This window comes from Ovis aries, chromosome 25 (genome assembly GCF_016772045.2).
Source record: "Ovis aries strain OAR_USU_Benz2616 breed Rambouillet chromosome 25, ARS-UI_Ramb_v3.0, whole genome shotgun sequence".
Taxonomy (NCBI): domain Eukaryota; kingdom Metazoa; phylum Chordata; class Mammalia; order Artiodactyla; family Bovidae; genus Ovis; species Ovis aries.
Genome location: NC_056078.1, coordinates 25,050,016 through 25,069,446, shown reverse-complemented (window position 1 = coordinate 25,069,446; position 19,431 = coordinate 25,050,016). Strand labels below are relative to the sequence as shown.

The 19,431-nt window shown below is 52.5% G+C and overlaps 1 protein-coding gene across 4 annotated transcripts in view; it reads right to left on the bottom strand.

Moving 5' to 3' along the window:
* Window positions 1-3,781: 3,781 nt before the first annotated feature.
* TSPAN15 (tetraspanin 15) overlaps window positions 3,782-19,431 on the bottom strand; it is a 56,680-nt gene continuing 41,030 nt past the window's right edge. For 2 of the 4 annotated variants that reach the window (XM_027962430.3, XM_027962432.3), the window contains 5 exons: window positions 14,663-14,758; window positions 12,028-12,144; window positions 7,412-7,459; window positions 4,823-4,939; window positions 3,782-4,601 (listed from right to left, as the gene is read on the bottom strand). In XM_027962430.3, the coding sequence (XP_027818231.1) occupies window positions 4,452-4,601; window positions 4,823-4,939; window positions 7,412-7,459; window positions 12,028-12,144; window positions 14,663-14,758 (528 nt within the window). In that variant the 3' untranslated portion in view covers window positions 3,782-4,451. Of the gene's footprint in view, window positions 4,602-4,822; window positions 4,940-7,411; window positions 7,460-10,735; window positions 14,759-19,431 lie in introns of those variants that run through there. The other 2 variants (XM_027962431.3, XM_060406863.1) reach the window with 2 other exon arrangements.

Genomic DNA, 19,431 nt, shown 5'->3' with positions numbered 1-19,431 from the left:
AAAAGACCCTGATGCCGGGGAAGATTGAGGGCAGGAGGAGAAGTGGACAACAGAGGATGAGATAGTTGTATGGCATCACCGACTCTATGGACATGAGTTTGAGTAAGCTTCGGGAGTTGATGGACAGGGAAGCCTGGCATGTTGCAGTCATGGGGTCACAGTCGGACACGTCTGAGTGAATGAACTGAACTGAACACACAGAATTGAAGTGAGACACTAAGAAAATGGGGAGAGGGAATATGGAAGAGTTGAGAGCTGGATCTTTCTGGTGAGACAATAAGTAGAACCATGTGAGTTAAGAATGAACTGGGTGAGTTCAGGGACCTGCTTATGGCAGCAAGGTTCAGGGATGAGGCCAGAATGGTAGGTAGGATTTCCAATGCCAGGCTCACACGTTTTCAAATCCCGGCAGTACCACTTACTAGATGGGGGACCCCAGACATGTTCCTCAACCCTTCTTGTCCCAATCCCCTTTTCCATAGCATGGTTATTATACACCATTACTACAGGTGAAGAGATGAGCACAGAGCTGGTGAGTAACAAACATGAAAAAGAGGCAGCTGTTACTTAATTGACACTCTGTCTGGAGAGAAGTCACCTAAAGAAGGAGTCATCTTCTCAAAGATGGGGGGTAGGGGGAAGGGAGGATAAATTAGGAGGCTGGGATTAACATACATACACTACCATATACAAAGCATCTAATCAACAAGGATCTACTGGATAGCACAGGAAACTCTACCCAGTAAGTTTTGTAATAGCCTGTAAGGGGAAAGACTCTGAAAAGCAATGTATTTATAGTATACTATGTTATCAGTTATATATGTGTAACTGTGCTGTATACCTGAAACTAACACAATATTGTAAACCAACTATGCTTCAATTTATAGATATATATATATATAGACAAAAAAGGAAATGCAAAATAAGACCACAATGATTTACCATCACACACCCATTAGAATGACCAAAATTTAAAAGACTGGCCATACCAAATACTGGCAAGGAGGTAAAGGAACTGGGACTCTACACTGTGGTGGGGATATAAAATCAAGCAATCACTTTGGAAAATATTTTGGCAGTTTCCTATAAACCTACACATACACTTAGCATATGATCTAGCTTTTCCCCTCTGAGATATTTACCCAAGGGAAATGAAAGTGTGTATGAAGACAGGTACACGAGTGGTTATAGCAGCTTTTATTTGTATTAACAACAGCCAAAAACTGGAAACAATACCAATGTCCATCAATAGACGAATGGATAAGCTGTGGCATATCCACACAAAGGGATACTACTCAGCAATATAAAGGGATGGACTACCGATTTATGCCATGAAATGGATAAAGCTCAAAATAATTACGCTGAGCAAAAATAAATGCAGACAAAAAGAAGAGTCTATGCTGTATGAATCCATTATATAAGATTTTGGAAAATATAAAATAGTGTATAAAGACAGAAAGTTGATCCAAGGTCACCTGGAGATGGGACAGGGAGAGGGTGGTGAGAAGGAAGCATCCCCAACGGGCAAGAGGAGATTTTTCAGCATGATAGGTTTGTCCATGATCTTGACTGTGGTGATGGTTTCATTAGTGATATATTTGTCACTTGAAATATGTGTGGTTTATTTTAGGTTGAATATACCTCAATACACTGTTAAAAATAAGTTTGGAGAATACTGTATTTGCAGTTTTTATACAAAGCCAATCTTCCTTAATGCATTTTACTGTTTTTTCTTATAAATATATTACAACAAAAGAAGTCCAAAATCAAAGCCTACAGATCTCCCCCAGCTTCACGGATACTGCAGGCTGCATTAAGATCGTCATTTTGTCTGTGTGCCATGGTGAGGGAAAAGGACTCATTCTGAAGGTCATTCTTCCATCCTTGTGTGATGAGAGGTCAGGATGATGTAACTGCTTTGGAAGCACAAAAGGTGCAAATCAGGGGCACCCCAACGACAGGACTGAAAAAGTCCTCTCTGTGGCTTCTGTTTGCTTTCTGGAGACGTGAGTGGCTGAGGTTTGGAAGAAAAAGAAGAGCTAAGTGTCCACAGCAGCTCAGCCACCTGTGGACACCAATCTGTGATCTGTGATCCACAGCAGCAACAGTGGGAGCTGGGGGTGTTGGTAAGCAGTGGTGAAAAGAGGGAGGTCAGGGTAACCAGAAGCTTACAAGTACCAGGGCAACGTGACTTTGGATAAGCAGACTCTGCTGTCCCAGCCTTCTCAGTGGCTCTGTCATCTTGCTGTTCCTGAGGCAGCTGCCACCCCCTCTGAGCACAGAGAGAATCCTTGGAGAGCAGCCATGAGGCCACCAGCCACAGAGCTTGACCTGGTCTCGTGTGCAGGGATCACAATGGGGACCAGGCAGGTGGCTGCAATCACCAACCGCTGGAGACAGCTGGAGTAGCAGCTACCACGGGTTTGTCATGCTTAGTACCATATGTCCACACGAGGCAACGGAGGCAGTGGAACAGAGGGGCTAAGGGCAAGAGAGATTCCACCCAGACTTACGGCAGAGCTTTGCACTTACCAGCGTGTGCCTTGGGCAAGTTACTTAACCACAACTTGCCTCAGTTTCTCCATCAATAAAATGGAGATAACAAGAATTACCACATACAGCGGTTAAGGGTGAAAGGAGTTGATATCTGTGTTTAGACAAGTTTCTGAGACAGAGTGTGCTCACTGATGTGCTTGTTATTATTCTATCCTTTTAAAAAATAGCCCTCCTGGAAAATCTCATGGACAGAGGAGCCTGGTAGGCTGCAGTCCATGGGGTCGCCAAGAGTTGGACACGACTGAGAGATTTCACTTTCACTTTTCACTTTCATGCACTGGAGAAGGAAATGGTAACCCACTCCAGTGTTCTTGCCTGGAGAATCCCAGGGACAGGGGAGCCTGGTGGGCTGCCGCCTATGGGGTCGCACAGAGTCGGACACGACTGAAGCGACTTAGCAGCAGCAGCAGTCGCCCTTTCCCACATGTCAGACAATGCAGGCTTGTACATATGGCCACTATGTAAATGCTGGGTGTGATGGGCAGTTCCCTTAACATTCTTAAACTGATTTCTTCAGGTTTGGGGCTCATGCTGTTTATTTCTATTGCTCTGGCTGCTAAGAACCTCAGAGCAAATCTAGAACCCAGGTCTTGGGGCAGGGAAGGCTTGGGAGGGCTGATCCATGCAGGTCTTGCCATCTCCAGCAGGGGGCGACGAGCACCCACCACCCTTTGCTAATGGTGAGCAATGTCCAGCCCCACCCCAGGCCCTGGGAACAATGGGCTGTTTACAGCAGGAGAATCATTTTAGTTCTATAGCCCAATGGCCACAGGCGGATTTGTGGGCACTGCTCCCTCCTGGACGCCTGACTTTCCTAGTTCCAATCTGTTCACTTCCTGGAAGTGGAGACTCATGCCGTGGTGGCTTGGCCTCAGTTTCCCAGTTTGTAAAACAGGTTGTCATCACTGTCTCTTTCCCAGAGGTCCCACAGTGAATTCTTAGCAGGAATGACAGGCAAGAGAGGCTCCATGCCCTGCCCACAAGCACAGCTGGGAAAAGCCATTTCCTGAAGCAGCAACACCAAAGGATGGGGGAGGTGTTTCCAAGCAGGGAGCAGGCGGCCTCGGTGATCTTCCCTCCTCCCAGCCTTAGTGTCTTGCACTGTCCCAAATCTTGGTTCCAGGATGACCCCCCTTCAATCTCTGCACCAATGAGGGACTTCCAAGCCTAACCTGAGGTTTTCTTCACCCACCCTTGACCTAAACAGCACAAATGAAACACCAGGGAAAAAAATCACATCTTTATTGTCTGATTAATGTACTGGCTTGGAGAGGGAAGACTGTAAGGGGCGGGTAACATCCAGCTTTGATTAGTCGGAAAGTCCTATTAACTGTGTACAAAATGAATGTTACAAAAATCATGTAAAAAAACAGGTCAGCAAAGCAGCAGCCCTGGGGAGGGCTCAAGGCACCTGGGAGGCTGAGAAATAGGCCCACCCTGGCCTCAGGAGTGAGGCCGAAGGACGGGGGGCAGGGGACTACACCCCTCCCCTCCTTCACCACGGGGCACGTGTGTCTCCTCGCTACCCGATTACAAGTCAGTACAAAACTGCCTTCAAAGGCTCAAACCCCAAGGCCAAGGCACTACCAGAAATGAGGTGGGTCTGAAGCCCAGCACTGAGCTCCCCCTTCCCAGCGGCTGGAGCCTGGAGAAGGGGCGCCGGTTCCCCATGCCCAGCAGGGTGGGCAGGCACAGAGTCCCGCAGCTGGGGGGTGGCTCTGCCTCCAGACATGCAGTAGTCTGGGAGCCCTGAGCAAACACAGCCGGGGCTTTGGTCAGTGCTGAGTATGCTGAGAGGAGCCGCAGGCCTGTCCAGACCCCCTCCCGCCCCTGACGTGGCCTCAGCAAAGCGGTCCCGTCACGGTCCTTCCGGAGCCGATGCCCAGGCCACGGCCCTAAATGGGGTAACACATGCAGCACCCCGTGCCTGCCGCCTCCACGCCGGCCTTGGTGCCGGGCCCCAGGAGCCCGTCGGTGACAGAGTGCTCCGCGATGATGTCCTCCACCCGGGTGATGTACAGGAATGTCAGCATCACTCCCAGGAACTGAGGAGAAGGGGCGCGGTGGGTGTCACTCACTATCCGGGCCATTCGCCCTCTCTTTCCAGCCCCCCAGCCCTCGCCGTCTGAGCCCAGCATAGCCGAGCACCCTTCACCCCAGTTTTGTCCCTCCTCTGCACTCTAATCACCAAGCCACACATCACCCCGGCCCACAGCCTGCCCACCCCACCCCTGGGCCCTCCCTGGTGGAGGAGGGACCAGCCCACCTGGGGGAGCAGGATGCCCAGCAGGAGGCCCGCCATGATGGTGTAGTTGTCCATGAACCAGATGAGCACGGCGTTGGTGCAGCCCCGCACGTAGATGACGTTCTGCACGCTGAGGCGCTGCGGGGAGGAGCCTGGCTGAGTGCCCGCCTGGCAACCCCAGTCCCGGCTCTGCCACTCATCCCAGGCCCAGGTGAGTCCCTCCGCCTCTCTGGGCCTCAGTTTCTCATAGGCAACCTGAGAAGTTGACTCTAAACCACAGGATCTCAACAGGAAGTGAAAGTTGCTCAGTCGTGTCCGACTCTTTGCAACCCCCTGGACTGCCAAGCTCCTGTCCATGGGATTCTCCAGGCCACAATACTGGAGTGGGTAGCCATCCCCTTTTCCAAGGGATCTTCCCAACCTAGGGATCAAACCCAGGTCTCCCGCATTGCGGGTGAATTCTTTACCAGCTGAGCTACCGGGAAAGCGGAAGCCCTTCAACAGGCAGTACTGTTCCCTAGAGAGCCCGCTGGCATTGTGGTGGCACTTATGCTTGTCACAGAGATAGGGGTGGGGGCTGAAGGACTACAGAGCTCAGGGCAATCCTTCTCAAGGACAGCCACAGCCACCCAGACTACCTACCTCTTAGATGTCCCCCGCTATCTGAGCCCAAAGCCTAACTCCAGGGACATAAAAACCAGTGTTTTCTGCTTGGCTTTACTATACATTGAATTGTACAGAAAAGAGAAATAGGTAAACTAAGGGATAATTATACTCGATTTTGCTTGGAACTTTATCCAAGAATTGTTCACCATGTAAAAAACCATGTCCATGGCAAAAAAATATGCCCATGCTATGCAAGTTGCCCACACAGCACCCCTCCTAGGCAACAGAAGCCCCTGGCAGTGCAAACACCTGATCAACTTTGCTGTCTTCTGCTGTTACTGTCTTGGAGAAGGCAATGACACCCACTCCAGTACTCTTGCCTGGAAGATCCCATGGACGGAGGAGCCTGGTAGGCTGCAGTCCATGGGGTCGCTAAGAGTCAGACACGACTGAGCAACTTCACTTTCACTTTTCACTTTCATGCATTGGAGAAGGAAATGGCAACCCACTCCAGTGTTCTTGCCTGGAGAGTCCCAGGGACAGGGGAGCCTCGTGGGCTGCCGTCTATGGGGTTGCACAGAGTTGGACACGACTGAAGCGACTTAGCAGCAGCAGCAGCTGTTTCTATCTAGCACCTAAGCATGTATATACTTATCAATCATTTTATCTTATTTCTCCCTTTATCTCAAATCAGGGGCTTCCCTCATAGCTAGTTGGTAAAGAATCCACCTGCAATGCAGGATACCCCAGTTCCATTCCTGGGTTGGGAAGATCCACTGGAGAAGGGATAGGCTACCCACTCCAGTATTCTTGGGCTTCCCTTGTGGCTCAGCCAGTAAAGAATCTGCCCGCAATGTGGGAGACCTGGGTTCGATCCCTGGGTTGGGAAGATCCCCTGGAGAAGGGATTCTGACCTGGAGAATTTCATGCACTGTATAAGTGCATGGGGTCTCAAAGAGTCGGACATGACTGAGCTACTTTCACTTATCTCAAATCATTATGCCACTTGTTTTGGAATTAGGTGTGTAGGTAGGTTATCATATCTGTGAGTGTCATTTTGGAATAACAAAAAACAATAGGGCATTGTGTATGCTAAGTCACTTCAGTGGTGCCTGACTCTGCGATCCCACGGACTGTAGCTCGCCAGGCTCCTCTGTCCATAGGATTCTCCAGGCAAGACTACTGGAGTGGGCTGCCATGCCCTCCTCCAGGGGACCTTCCCGACTCAGGGATCAAATTCGCATCTCTTGCATCTCCTGAATTGGCAGGCGAGTTATTTACCATCAGTGCCATCTGGGAAGCCCAAATAGGCCATTACCAAGTGTTTATTATAAAAACTAGCCATTGGGTCCCATGTTTGGAGAAGCACTGCTGGTCTGTGGTTCAGCATCTTAGGTGTTTGTCAGAGTCGCCCACTGGCCCCACCCCAAGAGTGCGCGTTTCTAACAAGCTCCTTGGGGCTGCTGTTACTGCTGGTCTGGGGACCTCATTTGAGAACCACTGCTCAGAGGCCATTTCAAGTCATCATTATTTTTTAGCTCCCTTCTCAACACAACCCCATCTTCTCTCCAAGTCCAGAAGAAATGCCCAGGAAGCTGACCCCGAAGGTACCAGCCAAAGACTCTCTTCCGCTGGGGACTCCTGGGTCCCAGGCTGAGGGAGCCAGTGTGTATCTGCAAACTGGCAGCTCCAAGGGCAGAGGTGGGCTGGTGAATGCAGCTGGGCATGGGGACACACTGCAGGCACTGACAAGGGCACGGTGGACTTACACATTAGTTGCTCAGTCAACTCTGGCAGCCAGCTTCTCCCAACCTGGGGGGGATTCTTGGCTCCCCAAGTCCTTCTGTGTCTAGATAGTGGGCAGTCCCTGGCTCCTGTTCACAGCCAGGAATGTTGGGAGATCTCAACAGCCAGGAGCCTCACCCCTGGAAGCCCCTCCAATCACCCTGGGGATGGAACAGGAAGAGCAGCCTTTCTGGGGAAAAGAGATTTCAAAGACATTACCTCCTTGTCGATAGTTTTGTAGCCACACATGGTGTTGACAACTTCTGTCTGAAACAGAAATGTGTATTAGCTAACACTTACATGGTGATTCCTGCAGAAGACACTTATTCCACAGCCACCACCCCCCTCCCCCATTTTACAGATGAAAAAACTGAGGCATAGAGAGTTGCACTATCCAGGATGAATGGAGCTGAGAGTCCCATCCCAGCTGCCTGGTTCAAGTCTGCATCTTAATCTTCTGGATCCAAGAAATGCCAGAGAGAAAAGGTGGGAAGACCAGTTCTGTGGCTTTTGGGTGGGAGACCCACTGCTCCACCAGTGGCAGCCTAGGAGCCCAGAAGAAAGGGCACAGCCCCAGGCTCTTCTGTTGCAGCCGCCAGAGCCTCACTTTGCTGAGATGGTCATGTGCTGAGGTCAGGACTGCGCTGCTCCCAGTCTGCTGGCTCTTGTGAAAGAAAATCCCAGACCACAGCCAGGCCCCTGGCCAGCTGGGGTTTACCTGAGGGCAAGGCCAGGCCTCTGACCACACTTCCCGGCCCCTGCAGACCGCTACCCGCCAGTAGGGCTGTTCAACCTCCTGCCCGGAAAGACAGCTGCCTTCAGGAGCTTCTAGCTGCTGACTAATCTGGGCACAGTGGAAATTGTGGTTGGCCCTGGGCTCATCAAATCTCTTCCCAGCTAACCTAGGTCACAGGGCTGGCAGGGGCACTTCCCATCACAGCCTGAGCCCTTGTGGAGTCTCCTCTGCTTTCTAGAAGGTGAGAGCGAGCTCAATGAACCCATTCACATCTAAGTGACAGCTACTGTGGGATCAGGGTGCCACAGGTGCCAGCAGTGATGTAGGTGGGCAGAGTGGCCAGTGTGGGCTCTGGCATCACATTGCCCAGTCCAGGCCCTGCTCTGCCACTTAGGAGCTCTGTGACCAACCTTAGGTGTAGCGCTGAGGGACAAGCACACGGAGGCACTCAATAAGAATTTGTTGGATGAATGAATGGATAGGTTCCCTGGACTCTTCAATAAAGCAATCATAATCTCTGAATGTACCCATGGGGATTTTTTTTAATATAAAGTGAGATATATACATAAAATGATTGTCCAAGGGCATGGCACACTGGCTGGACTGACCTTGAACACAATCCCAGACCCTGGAAGTCAAGGACGGCTGCTACTCTTTCTAAAAGCATGAGCTGAACCTCAGATGTCATCTGCTGCTGCTGCTGCTGCTGCTGCTGCTACTGCTAAGTCGCTTCAGTTGTGTCCGACTCTTAGCGACCCCATGGACAGAAGCCCACCAGGCTCCCCCATCCCTGGGATTCTCCAGGCAAGAACACTGGAGTGGGTTGCCATTTCCTTCTCCAATGCATGAAAGTGAAAAGTGAAAGTGAAGTCACTCAGTCGTGTCTGACTCTTAGCGACCCCATGGACTGCAGCCCACAGGCTCATCGGTCCATGGGATTTTCCAGGCAAGAGTACTGGAGTGGGGTGCCATTGCCTTCTCAGCAGATGTCATCTAGATCAGTCTAAATGTCAAGGCTTGATGTGTGGACAAAATAACCTCCTTCAGTCTAGACTGTCCCCCAGGAACCCTCAGACCCCAAAACACCCAGGATCCACCTCACGTCAGTCAGCATCAGTGGCCCCTCCAGGCCATAAACAGACCCCAGTGGAGAAGCTCCAGCCTGGGTAGCAGAGGTATGAGGGCATGATGGGAGCAGGTGCTTCCTGCCTTATTTGTCCACTCATTCAATCATTACTGAACAGATATTGAGCATCAATTATGTACCATTTTCTGTTCTAGGTGTTGGGAATACAGAAGAACAAAATAAGATCCTTGCCTTCATGAACTATTATTCTAGGAATGGAGATAGGCGATGAACATAATAAATAAGTGAACTGTCTGATACGTAAGAAGGTGACAAGAGTAACTTTCCTCTTCATTGTGCTGCTTCCAGACCTGGAGGCAGAACCACAGCTCCTGCCCTTGGGGAACGGACATGCTGTGGCAGAGGCCTCCCTTACACCCGGAGCCAAAAGACTCTTCTCTAGGCCCCAGAGGTGGAAGAGAACTGATGTAGATATCCAGGCAAATATTATTCTGGGCATTTTTAAATGAAATTAACATTAAAATCAGTAGGCTGAGTAAAGCAGATTGCTCTCCCTAATGTGGGTGGGCCTCGTACAATCAGTCGAAGGCCTAAATAGAACAAAAAGGCTACCCTTCCCCCACGTAAGGAAGAATTCTTCCTGTCTGATTTCAAGCCTGAACTGAAACATCAGCTCTTCGTGGGCCTTGAGGCTGCCAGCCTCAAACAGGAGCTGCATCACCAGCTCCCCTGGTCCTTAGGCCTGTAGACTCACACTGGAAGTAAACCATTGGCTCTCCTGGGCTCTTGCTTGCCAGCTCACTCTGCAGGTCTTGGGACTTGCCTGTCTCCATAATTCTGTGAATCAATTTCTTATAATAAACCTCTTTACACACACACACATACACACACACACACACACACACACACACACACACACACATCCTATTGATTCTGTTTTTCTGCTAAACAAGCCAGCAAGTCCCTTCCTGGGTGAAACACTAAACTCATGTAATGCCTGCTGAATGTGGAGGTATGAAGGCCTGCCCATCTCACCCCAACATGGGACAATTCTGCAGGATCATCCCAGGACATCCCCATGGATTCGGCTGAGGCGCCCACTGAGACTGCATCATTGCTCAACCTCTCCTTCTGCCCGGCCCAGCTTCTATCCCCTCCCTTACAGGTGTCAATCCTGAGCACACCTCCTACTAAGCTTCCTGCTCACTAACCAGCATCTCAGAGCCTGCTTTCCAGACAGCCTAGGCTGAGACACTGGGATCACTGCACTAGCCCCTAACCGGACTGCCCACCCATGTCATCTCTGCCACCACAGCAGACAGGGTGGTGCTGGTAAAGCCTAAGGAAAATCTGCTACTCGCCCACTAAAGCCGTGTCACTTGACTTCTCGTCACTCAAGGGAAGCAAAGTCCTGATCATGACCTTCAGGGTACCCATGACCTCTGACTTCATCTACAACTATCCTCCCCCAAGCTCACTCTGCTCCAGCCACACTGGAGCTGGTCTCTGTGCTGTTTCTTAAATTCACGGGGGCAGGTCCCACCTCAGGGCCTTTGCACTTGCTCTTCTCTCTGCCAGGAATTCCCATCCCCAGACAGCATGGCTTACTCCCTCACTTTCAGGGTTTTACTGAGAACCAACCTTCTCAGTATCTAAAATGCAATCCTCCATGCCCCTGTTTTATTTTTCTCCTTAGAATTTATCATCTCTTAGAATATCATCTCTTTTACTTATTTATTTTGCTTATTAGTTTTCTCCACTAGAAAGGATGTCAGCTCCATGTGGGCAGAGAGTTCTCTGTGTGTTTCCTGTATCCTTAGAACACAAAACTGCCTCTGGCTGGTCTTCAGTAAATACCTGGTGAATGAATGAATGAATGAATGCACGTTGGGCTTTCACATCTCAACTTGGACATTCAGGCGCCACTGCCTTGGAAGTTCAGAGTCATCCCCGCCCCCTCCACAGGCCTCTCTGAAAACCCTGGGCTCCTCCTCAGCACTCCCCCTGCACAAAGAGCTACCCTAAAATGGCAGCTCCAACTTCCAAACAAACCTTCCCTCCTGGCCCAGCCTTTTTAGGGCTCATGCACTTGGCACTGGCTCCCTGAGTCATGGGTGAGGCCCCCACCCCCACCAGCAGCTGCTCAGTTTACAGAATCCAGCAGTGGGCACAGGATGGTGGAGACGTCAGAAGAGAAATTTTCCATGACTCTTCAAGGCATGAGTAATTGCAAAACTCCCCGCCTCATTCCACTCCAGAAACCAGGCAGCTTTTGGACACATTAGTCAAACACAGGATTGACCGAGCCTCTCATTTATTAGCAGTGACGGCACAGGGCAGCCTCCCAAGTGGCCAAGGAGGCAACAGAGCTGAGAGGATCCCACTGGGGAGAGGCAGAGGCTGGCATTTACATCACCAGCCGCTTCCAAGCACCTCGTTGCTGATGATCACCAGGATGTCAAGCCCAAAGTCCACCAGCAACGTTCAAAGTACAGGCCCTGCCCTGGCCCCCAGCTATGGCTGCCAAGCCGGCCACCCTGCTAAGACCCCCGGCCTGGACTCTCTCCCACTCTTCGCCTGGCGTGCACAGTAGTCCAGGGCACAGCTCTGACAAGAGCTGCCTGAATTTCATCCTAGCTCTATCAACCTTGAGCCAAGAACCTCACCTTTTGGTGCCTCAGTTTTCTCATCAGTATAGTGGGTAAAATAACCATACCTACCTCACAGGGTTGTTGAAAGGACTTAACGAGTTAAAACAACTAAAGAACCTAGAACAGGCCACCACGTGGTAAGTGCTCAATATATCAACAACCATTACTAATAAGACAAGTCTTCCCCATCCTCTATCCCCAGATTCACCCCATTCAGTAGCCCTTGAGGCTCAGGAAGCCTCGCCTTGGCAAGGACCACCACCTCCTGCCTACTCCTCCTATCCAGCCCCACCGCCCCGGTGCTAAAAGGTGAGAGAAGCATTTGACCAGCCAGGAGATGTGCCCCAGGAACAGTGGATACCGTGTTTCTGAAGCAGCAGGTGTAGGGCACCCCACAGGCCAGGGGTCCAGGGGCACTGCAGTCGTGGTACTGGTTTTTGCTCCAATCTCGGTAGTCTTCCCCGCCACAGCACTTAAACTGAAGGAGGAAGCAAGTGGGGAAGAGAGCTGCCATCACCACCAAGGCCCCCAGGCAGACAGCAGGGAGGGGCCCAGCCAGGGGACGATGTGATTTATGATGCGGGTCACACAGGTAGGGGGCATCATGGGGAGCATGTGAAGCATCATTACAGGTCAGAGCTCAACAAAAGCAGAATAGTGGCCCAGAAGGTAGCGAGCACCCCATCACTGAGGAGGCATGCAAGCCAAGGCTGGGTAGCCTTTTGGTGGGATGGTGGGTGGTATCTAAATGCTGGAGGAAAAGCCCTTTCTTGCCAGCTGGACTCCATCTTCACATCCCCAGGGCAGGTGCTCCACCCCAGGACCTGGCCTTTAAAGTCCCAGAGACTAGGATTCTAGAGGACCCCCACAATCCAGGGGACCCTGAACCTCACCCACCCAGCTCTGCCTATCCCACCCTTAGCAAAGGGGCACACACACACACCCTGGTCGGGGTTCAGGACTGAAGTGATGGCACAGCTGGCGTCATTTTCCCCTCGGCTGAGCTCTGCCCTGCATGTCCCCCTGTACAGATGCCAACACCTGGGGGAAGCCATTACTCCACTGGGCTGCTGCTGTGTGCCGGGCATTGTTCTGTATGCCCGAAAACCAAGGGGGACGGAAAGCGCCACAGCCCTGAGGGAGATGGAGAGGAACCACCACGTGAAAAAGGTGTGAGGCAGTGCTGGGTACCAGGGATATGGCAAATGGGGGAAGGAGACAGGAGGTTGGGAAAGGCCTGAGGAGATCTCATTTAATTGGAAATATGAACAGGAAAAAAAAACAGTCAAGACATGCCAAGACCCCGCATGGAGATGAGTTAGTTGTACTGATATTTCAGCAGCAGGCGTAACTGGAGCAGAGTGAGCAAGAGGGGTTGAGGTCAGACCATGAAAGCTTTGTGAGCCAAAATAAGCAGGGAACGGGGGTAGTATCCTTAGTGACAGGAAGTTACTGGAGAAGGTTTTAACCAGGGGAGTGATATGGTCAGAGGTTCTAGTGGAAATAAAGTAGATGCCCTTCCAGAGTCTCCACAGAGCCTTTCAGGCTATCAGTCTAGGAGTCCAGGAAGTACCTCTGTGGGGTGCAATGCAGAGTATTTATTTTGCCACCTGACAGGCCAGCATTCAAATCCTCATACCACCACTCCATGCTGTGTGATGCTGGGCAAGTCAATCAGCCTCTCTGGGCCTCAGAGGCTCAACTGTAAAGCAGGAAGAGCAATGCCAGCTTTGCACAGCTGAGCTGAGAAGTACAAAGATAAGCCAAGCATGAAGCACTCAGCCTAGGACCTGGCCCCAAGCAGGTGCCCAGTGAGCATGAGTCATCTCGCCATTCCACCCTGGGAGAAATGAAATTTGCAAGCCAGCTGAAGGTTGCTTCCAATAAAAACATCTTGCCCCACCCAATGGCCAGAGCTGGCAGGCGCATCCCTGGCAGAGAAGGGCTTCCCAGAGGCTGCACCTGTTATGACTACAGAGAAGGCCTGAGCCAAGGGGGTGGCCACTATGGATGGCCCCGGGTGCAGGGAGATGTTGATCCCCCACTGAGGGCTATCACGGGGATCAGGTCAGCTGACGCCCCCAAGGTCATGTCCCAAGAAGCGCTGCCAGGGCTGAGGAGGCCCTCAGCTCTAAAACTCCACTCATCCTCACCTAGGAGGACAGGCAGACAATGATCACCCTAGCTGACACTGATTTAGTCTCACCACATGCCTGGCCCTGCTCTAACCACCTCTGAAATAAATCAAGGCAAATCTCACAGCTACACTAAGTAGAAGGGACCATCAGTATCCCGCTGGGGCAGGTGTGGAACCTGAGGCTCAGGACTAAGTGAGATTGGTGTGTAGAAGCCCCTGACGGCAGCAGCAGGCACTGCTGTTACTGTTACACCCACAGACTTGTGTGGACCGTGGGGAGGAGGGATAACAATCATCACATTCAAAGAAGTGCCGTCGGATGAAAGGAGAAGACTTGCTCTGTCCCCTGTGCAGGGGTAAATGGAACCAGGGAAGAGCTCTCTCCCCATCAGGGCTGTCCTTGATTTGGCAAGGGAGGGAGCTCCCTGTCCCTGAAGGGTCTCGGCAGAGGGAACTTTGAATTGGGTGGCTTGGAGGTCACTCCCACCTCAAAGAGGATTCTTTGCCCACTAAAGAGGGGCACCCTGAGACTCTGCCACGTGGTTTGTAGCTCCCTCTGACCTTTTTCTTTCTTTTTTTTTTCAGAAAGGGAGGGTTTGTGTAGCTGGAAAGGAACAGGCAGGGCAAGTATATGCTGGGCCAGGCATGCCCTGGCATCCCCACCCTTGGCGGCTGTCCATGGCCCACCCTCAACTGCCAACTTGGCCAGCCATGTGGGGATGGATAAGCCACCTGACCTCTCGCCCCCACCCTCTTGAGCAGGGTCCCAAGTTGGGGGCGGGGGGGGGGGTGGGTGGCGCAGTGGGAGCAGAGCAAAGGACGTGGGAGGCAAATTTCTGACCCCAAGCTCCTGACTCACCTCCTTCTGAACAAAATCCATGATGTTTTTGAAGTCCAGATCATCATAGTAGTTCTCGATTCCTCTGCGAATATTGTCATTCAGAAAGTCGATGGTCTATGTAGACAGAGAAATTACAAAGGAGGAAGAGCACACGACCCCAGGGCCCAACCCAAGATTTCCCAGATCAGGACTGAACCAGAGAGTCCACCTCCCAGGCAGCCTCCCCCCACGACCTGCAGAGAGCACCTCCATTCCCACCCACGACCTCCCTGTACCAGCACCCTCTCCATGTCCCCAGTGACCATCAGAGGCAGGAATGGTGCACCCCATTCCTTTACAGATCAGGCAACCCAGGACCCAAGAGGGTGAGGCCCTGCCTGGGGGACACCGTTCCGAAGGAGCCAGGCCAGGGCTGGGGCAGGGCTGCCCTAGTGCGCCTTCTACTGTAGCTAAAGACAGGCCTGCACCGGAACCTTCCCTTTGCCCTCCAGCCCCCTCTCCACTCTTCTTTCCTATATAAGCTCTTCTTTTACAGATGAAGAGGCCTAGAGAGGGAGATTGACTCTTCCCAGGTCACCAAGCAGGCGTCAGCTTTGGTTAGCTTCCCTCTGGGCCTCTCTCTGTTGCTGCAGTGCTCCGGCCCAGACGACAGGGCCCACCTCCCTCTCGGACTGGGACAATCCCCACCAGGAAGGGTGCTGGCAGGGCACCCTCTCCCAGTCACGCTGGGCCTTCGGGATCAACAGCCCGGCTGTTGTGCTGAGATCCAGGAGCACAAAAGGCCCCACAGCGGGAAGGGATTGGGCGGGAGTGTGGGCAGCCCGGCTCCAAACTCACAGTGACAATCAGGGCTTTCAGAGCAGGGAGGCCGGTGGATCATCAGAGATTGTGCTGGCACAAAGGGCGTATTCTCAGCTCTGGAGCCAGACAATTCCCGGGGGAGGCGCCCTCAGGGTTCGTGGGGACAAGAGGGTCCTGAGTTCCAGGCCCCACCCTAGGACTGCAGGCCCCACCCTACTCCTGCACTCTCAGCTCCCCACTTGTGAATCAGTCATACAGGCCTGTCTTTAAGGCACCTTCCAGCGCCAAAGATCAAAGACTAAGCTGCAAGGGGCTGTCACACCTCGTGGTCAAGAACAGTCTTTGCACCACACCTGCCTCAGGAATATCAATTAACTTCTGAACCTCCAGTGGCTCAGACGGTAAAGGATATGCCAGCAATCCAGGAAATCTGGGTTTGAACCCTGGATCAGGAAGATCCCCTGGAGAAGGGAATGGAAACTCACTCCAGTATTCTTGCCTGGAGAATTCCATGGACAGAGGAGCCTGGCAGGCTACAGTCCACAGGGTTCCAAATAGTTGGATCCGACTGGGTGACTGACACTTTTCCTCCCCTACAGGGTGGGAAAGGGGATCCTCTGCCTCAGAGGAATTTGAGACTCAAACAAACTAGAGCAACGAAAGTGCTTAGCATGATGCCAGGCGCATAGCATTATTACGTATTATTATGATAGATTTTTCTCTTTTTCCAGGAGGTAGTACCACTTCATACCCATCATGGCATCAGTGGAAAGTGGCTAATCCCAAAATAAATCAAGACCCTAAGTCTTGTCCAAGAGCCACTCCTGATCTGGGACCCCTCCCAAACTCCCTGCAGCCCAAAGAGGTAATGTGACTTGTCTAAGGTCACCCCAATGATCACGGGCAGAGACCTGCTGGAACCAAACTGTCAAAATCGCATCCTGATACGCTTTAAGAAGCCAAGAACCCAAGGCTGAGTTCAGGGCCAGCTCCCCAAACTATCTCCAGTATCAGGAAGAGAGAAACAAGGATGTGATAGCCACCTCCTTCCTGACATTCATACACTGCTCAAAGCCAAGGTGACAAAGCAGACTGGCTCAAGGAAACCAGTCTCCGAGCTCAGAAGGAAAACCCTCTGTTGATGATAATCACCGTTCAGGAGCAGACCTGGGAGTTGAGGAGGATCACGCCAGCCTCGGGAGGCACCAGGCCAGCCCTCTTCCCCTGTAACAGGCTCTGCCATCACCAGCCATCCGCCCTGCCCAGGTCTGGCTCTGGATCCTGGGGCAAGGGCTCAGGGGAAGGGCTGTTTGCTGGCCATCCGACCTGGGCAGAGCAGGGACCCGCCTGGTTCTCAGGTCTACCCTTCCCAGAGGTCCCCAGGTCCCACAGCCTTTCCAGTCTTGGGTGCCTGTTCCCTGGGGTGATGATGAAGGGAAAGGCCAGCCAGCTGCAGCATAGTTGGGGGTGGCTAAGAAACAGGACACCAGGCTGGATCAGTCTGTCACCCAGGGAATGAGCTCACAGGATTACATGGCATGCTGTAAGGGGCTCTTGGCAGGGGGTGATGTCCAAGGTCAGGGATATGTCAAGGGCCACACTCGTGGCAGGTGAAGTGGCTTCCCTTCAGTCTCAAGGCACTGCAGGTCATCCTGGCCCTCCTATCCCAGCCCACTGGCCACCTCACAGTCCCTCTGCTGGGTCACCCCTCAGCCCTCCCATGGGGTCACATGCGGTTAGGAGCCAGGGTGGGATGAGGGCAGGAGGCCCAGGGCAGGGAGGAAGACAAGCGGAAGAGCGGATGCCCGGCAGCCCCACGGGAAAAGCTCCCCCCCGCTCTTTGGTGAGCAGCCCTGACCTCTCTCCCCAAACCGTCTCAGTCTCTGGGTATTTTCCAAAGGCGCGGACTCCGAAAGAGGCCTTCTTTGTGCAAATCAGGCCTTCCATCAGGTTAGCTGAGCTGGACCCTGCGGGGGAGGGAGGGCCCACTGGAGGCCTCTCTGGACGGACAGGAAGAACAGATGGTCCCAGACTGCACGGGCGGCAGCTGCCCCCGTTCCCACTGGGGAGCTCTCTGGCTTGTGCTGGCTCTTACACATGCGTGCTGCGCTTGGCACCATGTCTGTGTGTGTGTGTGTGCACACGTCCACACCAGGGAGACGCGTAGAATGTCTGGGTGGTTCCTGCAGGGGTTGGGGTTGTATGGTTCATTAATTAACTATAATCAACTGTAGTGCGCTGCTATGTTCCACAATGTTCTGAGGGACTGGGGGAGCCACTCAGAGGACATGTCCTGTGGGAGCTCGGCAGGGAAGAGCGAATTCTGGCTTCCTCTGCTGTCTCAGAGGGCAACGCACCCAGGGCCATCCCCACCCGGCTCTAAACCAGGTCATGCAGTGGGGCAGCTCCAGTGAGGACCTGAAAACCACCTTTCATGAATGGCTGGCATGGCCTCAGAGGCATGTGGCCCGGGCTAAATAAAACAAAGAGTAAGCAATCATCAAAACCATGGGATTTTCACAGCACATTGTTCAAGCTACCAGACTCGAGCCACAGAGCACTGCCCTTTCTAGCCCTGTCTTTCAATCTAGTTTTAAAGATGCCCGAAGCCTCTGCATCACTCCCCTCAGTGGAGGCACTTGGACAGTTTGTTGATGAACGAGCAGGATAGCTCGGGGGTGGCGGATTTCTTCTCAAAGCCACGGAAATGTTCTAAAATCAACAGGTCATGTACGAATGGACACTTCAAATGAGTGAACTGTATGGTTTTCAAGCTCAGTCGCTCAGTCGTGTCCGAAGCTTGGCGACACCATGGACTGTAGCTCACCAGGCTCCTCTGTCCATGGGATTCTCCAGGGAAGAACACTGGAGTGGGTTGCCATTTCCTCCTCCAGGGGATCTTTCCAACCGAGGGATCGAACCCTCATCCCTTGGGTCTCCCCCATTAGCAGGTGCATTCTTTACCACTAGGGCCACCGGGGAAACCTGAACTGTATGGTATGTGAATTATGCATCAATAAAGCCTTTATAAGCCTGAAGAACAAATAAATAAGGCTTTGGGGGTGGGGGGAATGGGTGGCAGCTCCCCCGGATGGGAGGCTGAGGAGCAAGAAAGGAGGAGTGGAAGAGCCAGCAGCTGGAGCCTCCCACCAGGCCTCTGGGGACGAGCTGCCCTAATTTCTTGCAGGCTGCCAGCCGGCCTCCATTGATTCATGTCAGCTTCTGGGGCCCACACTGGGGAGGCCCAGTAGCCGGCAGCTCAGCCAGAACCATCGCCAGCTCAGCTCTCACAACACAGAGGACGGTGCTCAGACTCGGACTTCTTCCTCCCTGATTGCCTGGGCTGAGCCAGCATCTCTGGGCTCCCCTCAGCATCCCCCAGAGGGTAAAGACTCATCCTTGTTGCCTCCAGACCCCAGCCTCTGCTCCAGCCCTGAGATGGGCCCCCATCAGACAACCAAGGGTTGAGAGGAGCCCAAAGAGTGAGAAAGAAAGAGGTGTGAACACTGCAAGGTTCTCAGGAATATCTGCCAGTCCCTTCCTCAGACCTGGCTGGACTGTGTGTTAGCCCCTCAGTTGTGTCCGACTCTTTGCAACCCCATGAACTCTTCCGTCCATGGGATTTTCCAGGCAAGAATACTGGAGTGGGTTGCCATTTCCTTTTCCAGGAAATCTTCCCAACTCAGGGATCAAACCCAGGTCTTCTTCACAGCAAGCAGATGCTTCACCACGAGCCACCACGAGCAGATCAGCCACCAGGCAGGCCTCTCACACTTGGCTGGAAGTCGCAGGATTAATCCCCAAGGTGGGGGAGGGTTATGCTTTGATTTTCCAGGTGTTTGGAGCCCAGCTCTCACTTCCAAACGGCTGACAGTGGGATGCACCAGCTGCAGGAGTCCATTCACATTAGTGTAGAACTTTCTCTACTTGCTGCAGGTGGAAACAGGACAAGCAGGCTATGCGGTCTCCTTTCTCCCTGCTCCAAC